At 38.5% G+C, this 12399-nt stretch overlaps 1 protein-coding gene across 1 annotated transcript in view; it reads left to right on the top strand.

Annotated features, from left to right (window-relative positions):
- Positions 1 to 12399, top strand: part of LOC140243844 (PDF receptor-like) — a 54162-nt gene that overhangs the window by 16882 nt on the left and 24881 nt on the right. The window contains exons 2-3 of the mRNA XM_072323516.1: positions 1601 to 1711; positions 2760 to 2890. Of these exons, the coding sequence (XP_072179617.1) occupies positions 1601 to 1711; positions 2760 to 2890 (242 nt within the window). The remainder of the gene's footprint in view (positions 1 to 1600; positions 1712 to 2759; positions 2891 to 12399) is intronic.

The raw sequence follows: 12399 nt of genomic DNA, 5'->3' as shown, positions 1-12399 counted from the left end.
ATTCTTATTCGCTGAAAATTGAACGATCACATTGTTAAATAAACTGTAGTCAGGTAGTAACAAAACTGTGTTTTACACTGTAACATATTCCGTGGTAAATCAACATTTTAAATGTTGTCATTCTTCCAACCTTTTGTCAAAATTGTTAGATTTAATGTGTGAAATGTTGGATTTACCCTTCTTTATCAAACTAAATATAATAATATGGTAAATCAAGCATTTTTAACTGTAAAATTTAACATTTGGCAATAGGTTGGAGAAGTGACAACGTCGGAAATGTTTATTTACCATTTCTTTTTTTTAGAGTGTATAATTTTTAGAAGTGATGGTTATCATACACATTTTATAGACTATGCAGATATATTATATGAATATCTGATGGCGGAACGTCTAGTGAATTATTTTATAAGAAACATCATTTGTTCCTCTTTCAAAGTCATAGCTTACTAGTTGTCCATAGTTACAATTATGACGTTTGGTGATTAAAAAAAAAAAGTCTCCTATTATATAATCGAGCTTATAATTGAATTTTATACTGGTTATGAGAAATTTAACCCTCTAGATGGAAGATAGAATGCAGCTGCCAGTACCACTGCGTAGACTACTTAGTATTCATTATCACAGGGAGTCAGAGAGAGAAAGAGAGTTGTGTGTGGGAGAGGGTGTGGGTGTGTACTTAATGACTTTCATGCTTTCTTTCACACACAGAGAGAGAGAGAGAGTTTGCGTTTGTGTTTGTGTGTGCGTGTGTTTGTGTGTGTGATACGTGTCACAGTGGTTGGCTTAAAAAGGCTTGTTTGAAATGTGGTTATCATTTCAACAATCTTGAATCATCATCCCTCGTCAATGAACCTCTCAGCGCTTGACAGTAAAGCAGAGATGTGGAGAAATAAGAATGACACTCTGTTACTTATAACACTGGAGAAGCTTATTATGAGAGATAATGCTAATATATAGAGACGTAATAAGCATCTATGTTAAAGTACGTACGTCCATATTATCCTTCTAAGCTGTTTATTACTATGCGTTACGCCGGTGTGATGAGGAGGTTTAAAAAGAGGAAGAAACAGTGGTGAGAGGAATGGTGATCCCGGTAATCCCAATCCTTTACCATTACTATAGTAAAGCCAAGATTGACAGTAGCTTCATTGCTATATTATTGATGTTACGATATCATATATATCTATATATATATATATATATATATATATATATATATATATATATATATATATGCATCCAATGTACCAAAAATGGTATTGATAATAAAAAATGATTTTAATTATCATTATGCTTCGTATCTTTATCAGAAATATTGTTAAACTGCAACAGATTATGTTCTTGCCCTTATAGTGATTATTGAATAACTTCTATATTTCCTATATTGTTTTTTTCTGGTGTTTTACAACGTTTTGCATAAACCAACCAAAGTATTTTATACATATTCACATTCCTATTAACATAATTATCGTTGATTATTGAAAATGTACGATATCTGATGATGATATTATTGATTATTGTTGTGATTATTATTGCTACCTTTACCATCATTATTTTAACAACAAACGTTTTTTCCTGACTTTCTGTTTCTATGTCTCAGCATCTCTATTCTGTCCATCGGATTGGGATGGAGAGATCTGCTGGCCAGCCACCGAGGCCAATCAGGAGGTTACCCTTGACTGTCCTTCCAAACCATGGCTCGATCCAACAAGTACGATTTTTTATTATTATTTCTTTTGTTTAATTGCTTATCTGTTTGTTTGTTTTCAGGGTTTTTTTCAATCTCCTGCTTCCTTACTGAATCAAATGTACTGCATTTTATGAGTTTTGCAACCATAAATGATTATGTTATCAATACACTCTAAGAATATCTGGAGTGAAATAGGTTCAACTTTACACCTTTACCAGTGTCACACTGGGAGCACCTTTACGGGTATAACTTTGCACCTTTCAGACCAGCGAGCACCTTTAAAGGTGCAACTTGCACACTTTCGGTCTGAAAAGTGCAAAGGTGCACCCGTAAAGGTTTCCCCAGTGTGACACTGGTAAAGATGCAAAGATGAACTTATTTTTCCTGGAGTGAAATATTACATGAGATTGTACTTTGGTTTTGCTCGTATGTAATTTAGTTATATTATGTTTCATTCCTTACAACAATGTAATTGTGTTTTGATTTGACTACAGGCAGAATAAGGCAATCAAACAAACAAACCTCGCCCCTTTACGGCTTGCAACGCCGATCTTCAACTCAGAAAGAAGAGATGGGGGGGGGGGGAGGGGGGTTGATGGCAACGCATATGTGACATACGCATGCTAATTTGTTTACAACCCTCTTCCTTACACGCAACTCTTGATGATGGCATGTGCCAGCTATCACCATTATTTCAGATCAGGTAGTACCCGCTCCCCTTTTTCTTTGTTAGTAGCATTGTTGTAGACAGAACGTCACTCCATAATAAGTTAATTCATTCTCCATCAAGTGATCTTCATCATTCATTCTTCGAATGATCGAGCTTAATTGCTGTCCAATCATAATGCCCAAATTTCTGCATCGACAAAGCGGAAGTCATTACGTTAGTAATTATTATAATGTATCAGTTTAAACAATACAAATGCGAAATACATCAACATGTGTTATGACGTTGTGGATGTCATTGCTGTTGCTGTTGTTCTTGTGGTCGTTGTTGCTGTTTTGTTGTTGATGATGATGATGATGATGATGACGATGATAATAATATTTCCTTGTATGGTCTTTATAGAAAAGCTCTACAGGACGTGCGGCGAGAACGGGACATGGAGAGGGCGGGCTCACTACGAGAACTGTATCCTCGACAGTTTCCCCACGAACCCTACAGGAAAATTCAACGACTCGACCAACGCACAACTAGAGGTGAGTGGTAGGTGAATAACTGTCAAAGTCACCACTACTATGGTCCAGAAATAGATAATGCCCAAACAAACAAATTTGCAAACATGCATCTTTCAAAAGTTAAGAAAAATATGACGTTCTCAAGTTTCATGTGTTTGAATGTAAAGGTGATTGTTAATCACAGTCGCTATGCAAACTCAACGAGGTGATCATGTTAACAAGTCAGCTGTTGACTTGAATACAAATCCTCATCATTCTTTTTTTCTTTTATGTAATTAGAACGACGCGAATTCTCCGACTCGTCATACCACACATTATTCTAAAATTGTACTTAACGAAGAGTTGTTTTTGTGACTAAACTGCAAACGAATGTTTATCATATGTCAATAAAATATATTTCATTTCACATTCACTTCCACCTTCACGTATCATATGACACAAAATGAACTCATGGAAAATCGGTACATAATTAGTAATGATTAATACACAATCAAACAGTTGTAAACAAGACAATTGAAATGCAAGCAGAGATTACCAGTTTTTTAAGAGAATAAATTCACATCCTCATAGATGCATTCTGAACATGTAATGTGACGCTGAACATAACATAACAATGTAGTGGAAAGAAATTGAAGGTATTCGTGTCTTATAAAGTATATGTAATAATTATACGCTGATATATCAAAGCTAAGGCTCACTTATTTTAGTTGGAACATGGATCCTGGTGGGAGATAGCTACTGAAGAGCCAATTAGCTTGTAAAGAATATAAAATCAAAGAGAGAGTGAGGAAAAATAGAGGTAGACTGAGAAACATTAATATTGAGCAGCTAGAGAAACATACTATACGTACATAATCAAGGAGTTCCTGCATAATAGTAAAATAAAGTATGATGTCACCACCCCAATTAATTTGAGCACCTGAGTGTGTTCAATTTTTCTGCATTAGTAAAAGGGGGAAAACATAATGCTCTAGTTTCGTGTCCGACTGTCATCAACCGTTCATCGTGTTCATGATTTTTTTTTTTTGAATTTATAAATCTTGACTGTACGTGTTTTGTTTTATTTCTTGTTTTTTTTTTATAGAATTCAACTTGGAAATGTAGTGCGGGGTTTGGATGTTTTATTTTTTGCCTACCAGTATCTGGCTTTGAGCAAAAACAAGCAGAAAAACAACTAGCCCAATATTTTCCAAGTCTCTTTAAAGTTTAACTACAGTATCGCATGATTTTGTAATTTGTATGTACCGCAGGGGGAACAATTTATTACTTTATTTGTTGTTTGTGACTATCGTCGTCTTTCGAAGTCTTTACCCCCCTGTATGGAGTCGTATAGATCGTTCATCAATATCAAACGAGTTGGAGATGATGCATGTTAAAGATTTTTTATTGTGTCGCACAAATGGTGAGCAACATATCCATGAAAACAAACCAATAAATGAAAAGTCTACAATTCTGTTTCTCTGATTTCTTTCCCGGATTACCACGCGAAAGCGGTGTTATAACGTGTAATACATATATGATCAAACGGATGCAGCAGCCTTTTGAAGACAGTATAAATTCAACTGATATAAAGCAAAAGCAACCGGGGTCAACACTCCAAGAGATTTTTTCCCATATCAAAACCTCTGTTTGGCACGGTTTCTACTTCAACGTTGTATAGTCTCAGATTACGCCATCTGCGGAAAATAGAACGTAACTGAGCGGAATCCCCCATCAATTTCAACTCAATTTTCATCTTTACAGTGCTAGAAAGACTTATTGATCAAGACGATGCGGAAGGGCTAAGCAGCGCTCTTTTGTCGCGTTGATGGACCCAAAGTGGGCCGACCGTATCATAAATGCATTGACTCAATCAACTGTAAGGTGATTATGTTCCAATGATGCGAATATCAATGCGGCGCCTCCTTTATCCATGTAGAATATATTTCAAACTTCATCATCTTCGATATCCTATTTTGGCATTGTTATCCCGTACCCCAAAGCTATAATCATGGCGTTTGGTTGTTTGTTGTTGGTACTTCTCTTTTTCTTCACTCTTGTTGTCATTATTCATCATTACGATGATTAATTTGAGAATTTCCAACATAAAAACAAAAATCATATCAAAAATAAAGAAACAGAAAAGTACAACGTTTCCTTTATAATACCATGTGTTTTTCATTTGGTTTTTGTTCGCATTTTAAGCATACAAGAGAGCAATAAGGGGATGGGTGTGGGGGCGGGGAGGGGACAAAAATTTAACCCATGTTCTGACATTAAAGCCACCCAGACGTCCAGGCATAGATATTCGCGTTATCATTATTCCGTCACATTATAGTTCGACTATAATCAAACTAACGTGAATGTAGCAGCCATGTATCACCCTATAGCTTTGATTCAATCTGCAGGAAGTAGTACCGTATTTTCCGATGTCTTAAATACACTTTTTCAACTGACAGGGTAACACTCTCAAAATATATTGGATGATGTTGATACACGATCAGCAAAATCTGTGGAAGAAAAAAAAAAACCAACAACCTGGGTCATCTGGAGATTATTGTAATAACAAGCTGCAGTATATACCTGCAGAACTGCAAAGGGTTTCAAGTTGGAGCATACTAGGTGTTCAATGAAAATGACTATTTTTAAATACTAGAGGCTGAGAGTGGCAAGTGGTGTTTTGTTTTTTTTTTTTCCATCTCGCGCTGAAGCAATGCTTCTGAGCTGCTGCGTTTCATGCACGCTCCTTTAATACGGCCATACCTAACTCCGGTTGCCACTGGCAACGGAAGCGTGACCTGCCCTGTGTAATTGTCGATGCAACCATCATCCGCATCATTTACCTCAATTTCTCCTCTTTTGGTGGAAGCATCGAGAAATTTTGTTGTACGGACTGTAAATAGGAATAAAGGGAGAAGTGTTTAAGATAGGTGGTGCCAGAGAAGTTTAACCTGACGTTAATCCCATGTCTGAATTATTTTGTTGTTGATGATGATGATTTTACTTTTGACTTTTTCGTAGGGATGTGTTTCTGTAATTAGGTCATAATGATATACATATAGTCAAACTTTCACAAAACTATGTACTCATCACAACACTTAACCCATAACTTTCGGCAATCTAGTGTGGTATGCTAAAACCCCAAAGGGAAAATTGCAAAAATTATCATACCTCGGAGGAGACGGGTTCAATCGGTCCACGCTGAGGTTTGTCTGCCATGATACTGAGCTATATACCATTAGTTTACATTCTAACAATAGCAATTAAAATCAGGTACTGTCAATGGAACATAGAAGTGAGATTTGTTTAAACAGCATGAGGCTGGCGGAGCGCAAAAAAAAAAAAAAATCCTAAAAAAAAGTACTTTTGAATCCGAACTTGCTTTGCAACATCCCTACCACATCTTATTGTCATCTACTTCATTGTATTGACTAGAAAGCATCCACATTTGTATGGTTCTGGCGAGCGTTGTTGAAACTCAAGATGAGGAAATTTAACTTCGTGTCGAGCAGTCATGCTCACAGTCTATTTTTGGTCTCCTCATTACCCACACGACTGAGATACACTATGGCATAACCACCATTACAGGGCGTTAGCATCTATCTCTCCATTAGCAAATACCCCCACCTCGCTAATCTGAGATCCAGGTGTTTGCCGCAACGTGCATCACTATTTTTTCTTTAACGATGGGAATCTGAACCTAGTATGAGGAGGGCAACGATTGGTACTTCAGTATCTCATATTCGCATTGGAAGATCGAATAATTACGACGGATTTTCGCGATAATTTGTTTCATCAGAGACCATCACGCCCCATTCGGGACACCATTATGATTCGTGATTTTTGTGATGTGATGTGTGTGTGTGTGTGTGTGTGTGTGTGTGTGTGTGTGATGTTTGTAATCATGTTGATTGGCTGTAGTAGATGGCGTTGTAGATGAGAAAAAAACAAGCTCATACATCGAGGAAATCGTCGGGGTCGGTTTCCTTTCATTTTCTTGTGGCCTTGTAGAATTCGTCACAATGATAACGGAGAGAAAACGAGCATAGGACGTTCGGTCATTCTCGCTGAAAAACAGTGAGTTTCGATAGCAAGAAAGCACCCCCCCCCCCCCAAAAAAAAAAAAAAATAATAATAATAATGATAATACTTATTTTGAAATTCACGTATTGAAGGAAGCAGTAAATCTGCCTTAGGATATTTTGTAAATACACTCATCAACTTGCTCATATTATCCGGCAAGTTGTTGTTATGTGGTTGAACCTCCGTTTTTTTTCTTTGGTTTGACTATGTGGTTTGACTCGTTTTGTGCCGTAATGACCGGACGGTAAAATTCTGTGCCACAGGAGGAGATTAATACCTTTAGCTTCTCTCACTCAAAACCAAATGTTAACATCTTTATGTTATTCGAGCCCTGTATAGAGGTGTTCTGTGGCCTTGATGCTAGAAACACGTTATTTCTTTTTTCTCGCGAGCAAACTGAAACTCCTGCGCGATGGGGAAGGAAGAAAATAAAGATGGAGTCCCTGGGATTTCCTGGGCTCTGTGCTCGAGAGGACTCAATTCGCTGTACCCGAAATGCCGTCAGCGGTCTGTTGAGATGCAAGCTGGTAGACCTGGTTAGAAGGCAAGCGATTTGGGAATCGCCTGAACCTTGATTGTCAATTCCACAGAGCCATCCCGAAATTGAATTTGGAGAAACATAATGTGAAACGGTTTTAAGACGGCTGCTGCCACTGCGTTGGCGTTGATTTCCGTTCGATTCGACCAACGATCCATGTCCACCGACCAATCAGCCCAAGCAGGCAGAACACGTGTCAATTTGAGGTCTAGCACGGGCCGATGAAAGTACTGCCTAGCGTTGAGCTATGAAATCGCGAAATAATGCGGAAGAATGATGGATTTTTTTTTCTTTGTTTTGTTTGTTTCCGTTGGCTTCGAAGCTTTAAGTGATACGCGTTGATGATTGTGGCCGATCATGCGGCGCTCTTCTAACCGTGCGCTAAGTGAGCTACCATCGACACGAGCTATCTCCTCTAGATGTGAACGCACCTAATCGAGCGGGAGCCAGGAGTGTCGAATTTGGCATGGAGGTGACTACAACGATCAAAGCTTTCAATGTGATGTTTAGTTCTTGCTATTGTTTCTATCCTTCTTCCACATCCTTTAATTTGTCATCTGTCACTCCCTTCTCTCTCTTTATCTTTATCTTTCTCAATATATCCTTCATTCTCTTCCTATCCATCTCCCTGTAACAAATTCCTCTATTTACTGACCCCTCTTTACATCTGTTTTTGTATCTATATTCATACATCGATCTCTCAAACTATCCATCTATCTATCTTTCTCTCTGCCCATCAATTTATCTATCTGCCTATCTATCAAACTATCAATCTATCTATTCCTTTCATCCCTAGCATTTTGGCCTTTTGGCCTTTTGGATATCAATCTGATTAAGAAAAATGAAATGAATACGGATCGTGGGCGTAATACTTTGCTATTCTTGTGATTTATGTAAAGATTTCGTGTTTTAGTTGGCCTTAACAGTTTCGTGGTACGGCAGGAATACAAAATCACTAGTCATTATGAAGGTTTCAGGACAAAAATCACTCATAGATGGTATTATTCATCCCGGAGGCGTGCCAAACTCTTTTCACTTAACCCTTCCATGGCTGTTAATCTCAATGGGATGTTCCTCTGACACGTGATAATCTTAGACAAATACGTCATAAGGGGTTAATTTACTCTTCTAAGTGCTCTGAGCGAAAGTCCATGCATGAGCTGGACGTCTCATCCGAACACATTGAGTGGCTTAAAGTCGATACACGTGTCCATATTTAATTGATGAATGGCTGTGCTTTAAACGTCGTGGTATAACGAATGCACCACTTCCGAATAATGAATAAGATGAAAAATGAATAATACATAATTATTGATATAACGACTTTCGAGCGAGATGAAGACACTGCAAGTAAACCTAAGGAAAAGGTCACAAGGATTTATCTATCCAGTTATCTTCTTTTTTTTCTGATGGAGAATTGTTCATGCCAAGGTGAATAGAAAATATCAGATATCAAGCAATGATTTAGACAAACATAAAATAATAAAGTTTTCTTGGTGTTGTCTGTTTGTTTTATCTCTCACTCCCTCTCTCCCTCCCTCTCTCCCTCCCCCTTTCTCTTTCTCTCTTCTGCCAAAGACAGAAGATTTAAGGGGCATGCAGGTCATCTTGAGTGAAAGTTGTGTCTACTCGACAGAAATCAGTTTGATTATTGTTACAGCCTCGAGGAAAAGGTGGCAATCAACATCACACGCATCATTCAGTGACATCAAACAACAACAACAAAAAAAACAAACAAAACAAACAAACAAATAAGCAGTCATATCACCACCAAACTTTTATGGGGAATCACTAAGAACAAACTTTATTCCTCGATCTCGAGCGCCATATCCGCTCTTGAAGCTTCCACCACGTGGGCTCCGCATGCGTACATACGCATGTAATTTGCATAATTACGCATACTTATTCATGATAGTCAGATAATCGGGATATGGGGAGCGTTATTTTGCACTATAGTATAGGCCTTGAACATAAACAGGTACATAAACAAAGTATGCATTTTTTTGCAACAGCTGACAATCAGTTTAGGACAGGCGGTACATGAATTCTACCAATAGATTATTCGGCTCTTACTTGATCTAGGAAGAAAAAAATTAGAAAGGCTATCAATATTAGAATTTGGAACCATGTTGTTGATTGACTCAGAATAAGTACAGTACCTTTTATCCGATACTTCAATGGCAAATGTTTTCCCAGCGTTGGCGCCATATAAGTATGGGCAAAGCGGGAAGGATGCCCATAATTCACGCCATGGAAATAAACCAGAGAAGTATTCCTTTAAATGGGGAACCCCATACTCAATATTCCACTTAATACTCCTCACTAGTAAAGGTACTGTAATCGAAAAGACCGGGCAATGCTTAATCCTTTCTTTGCCGGTGAGACTTTTGATTTTGCGCACTACGCTATAGAATGGAGTTTTCTGTGCCTGTCGGCACTAAAAGGACATAAAGTATTACAATATATTTCAAATATTCTTCATCATTTTATATAATACTTGCAATACAGTTTGCCTAATTTGATTGTGACCGGTTTCCATGTGTGAAAAAAAAGAATTTGCAAAAAAAAAAAATCACATCTTTCCGATATTGTTCCCTTTAAATGGACAAGACTTCGACTAGTCTATGTGTCTCGTTATATTTTACTGATTAAAGAGCTTGGACATCGAGCTCGCATGCCCTGTGGCTACCCCCAATAGGTTCAAGTAAGGCGACGGACCTCAGACATAAAATAAACAAAAGATGAAATAGGAATCAATTCAATCTTTAAAACGCTGCGACGTGGAATGCCACGTGGTTTTATCAGAGAATAGACATACCACAAAAAAAAAATCAGGTAATATAAAAGCCAAATTCGATATTACTTTCAAAAACCAAGAGCAAACGTTTTCCAAGACATTGATGAAAACGAGCAGCTCAATAATAACTGTAATAGCTGCTTTGTCGTTACACTGCGTACGACGGTGGGTAAAGGATCGACATATTGAACTTGACGCTAGCGCACCTGCGCATTTTCCCTCGAAATGCCGCGACGAAACTTGCCCTGCAAGATGGACTAACTAGATGGATTCGCCCCCAGCGTTATGAAATGTATTCCGGTAGCAGAGCTAGAGGTCCAGCATTGGTTGCAACCCTTCTCTTGCCTCGCCAATACCCGTCCTTGCAATCTTGTAACATCGCCGCGAGGGTATGTTTTGATTTTCCCTTGATGATCATTACGTCGGCTCAGTTTCCCTGCCCTAATCACAGTCAGGAATAACAACTGGAAAGAAAAAAAAAAAAGAGGGAAAAAGTTCTGAACCGATGCCTGCAACAACACGTGTTACGTGCCGAGATTGCAGCACGAATGATAGAGGAAAGAAAATAATATTTCCTCACCAACATCCATGTAACCAACACCCCGCTACCCGCGACCCTGGAAATCAATATTATATGTCTTTAAACGGCCACTAATTTGACGGGGGCACGCGGCATCGTATTGCAGAGCTTCATTCCTTTTTACAAACAGACATCAACGTTCGCGAGTGACGTCTGAGAGTTAAGGTTTGACCAGTTCGGCTTTGCGACAAGCTTTGCTTTCCGTTCTCAAGATATCGAAAACCACGCTCGCTGTCAATTCTGTCTCAAAGATAACCGGAGCTTTTGAAGGGATTTGTTCTTATCCGGCAGAGATAGGAGTGGATTTGACTGCAATCCCCCAACTCGGTGTGAACGCTATATGCCTGACATCTCGACATGAAAATTAGACGATCCTGATTCCGTCGTCTTCTGAGCACCTTTGTCCAGTGGGGAGCAGGCAGTGAGAAATCAAGTCATTTTAGCCTTGCGTTTCTCTACCTTGGATCTATGTGTTGGTTTGGAAGACATGGGGGGGGGGTGCGATAAGCATAAAGTACTCGAAGGTATACCCACTCGCACTTTTAAACCAAAACGTAGTTCTCAGGAGGGCTCAAAATTCATCTTCCACCATTTGGAATTTGCTTACCTTACGTCGAAAGGGTCTTCCAAGAAACTTGTCTACCTGACCTGATTTGCCAGGGCATTGAGCTGTTTTGGAGTATTTTGAGATCAAAAGTGTGAAATATTTGAAATTGTATACGTAAGACTTTTATTCCTAAAGCGTGCGCTCCCCATTCAGTAGTGGGTAGGTATTACGTCACGTCTTACGTGATGATCGATAGTGCCCTAGCAATCGCATTTGCCAGCAAGCTGCATGCGATTCAATCTAGCACGGAAAATCGGTGGCTACTGTTTGTCGATTATCGGTAACCGATTATAGACAATTCGTGAGTTACGTATATAGCAAACTCGATCGAGTATACTCTGAGACTGAAGTACTTCCGGCGAACCTTTTTCGGTTACTGTTTCTCATTGTCGTTGTGATATCGTGGTATCATGGCGCTCTTTCACACATATTTTATGCATAAGTACACATTCTAGAGCAAACTCGACAGTTCTGCAGGCATAACAATGAGAAGTACGTTTGATTATGTATGCTTAGTTTCTTTTTTCCGCGACGCTTGCTATTTTTTTTTTCTGTACCTGAGGACGCAAGCGCACGAGAACGCACACACACAAACAAAATCGATATCTTTTGTGGAATTTCTAATTCGATCGATTGTTCGAACGATCGATCGACTAACTTACTGATATTTACCTTCACGAAGTATCCCAAATTCCAAAGTGGTATATTCGCTGAAGTCTGGGTTCCGTCTTGAGTCTGTTCAGTGAATTAATGAGTTTGCATCGTTGATAGAGATAACTCTATGCGTCATAAATGATCGTTAATTGATATATTCATAGTTCTTAAATCGCTCAGAGGGGTTAATTCTGCAAAAGACATGGGTCTACAATCTACTTTCTTAGCAATTAATTTTTTAGAGGTTTTAATAATCTTGACGGGTTTACAAGTCGAGATATTTCTTGATATT

The sequence above is a fragment of the Diadema setosum genome, chromosome 20 (genome assembly GCF_964275005.1).
Source record: "Diadema setosum chromosome 20, eeDiaSeto1, whole genome shotgun sequence".
NCBI classification, from domain to species: Eukaryota; Metazoa; Echinodermata; class Echinoidea; order Diadematoida; family Diadematidae; genus Diadema; species Diadema setosum.
Note: the sequence above shows the minus strand (reverse complement) of the source record. Positions and strands in the feature narration are given on the sequence as shown.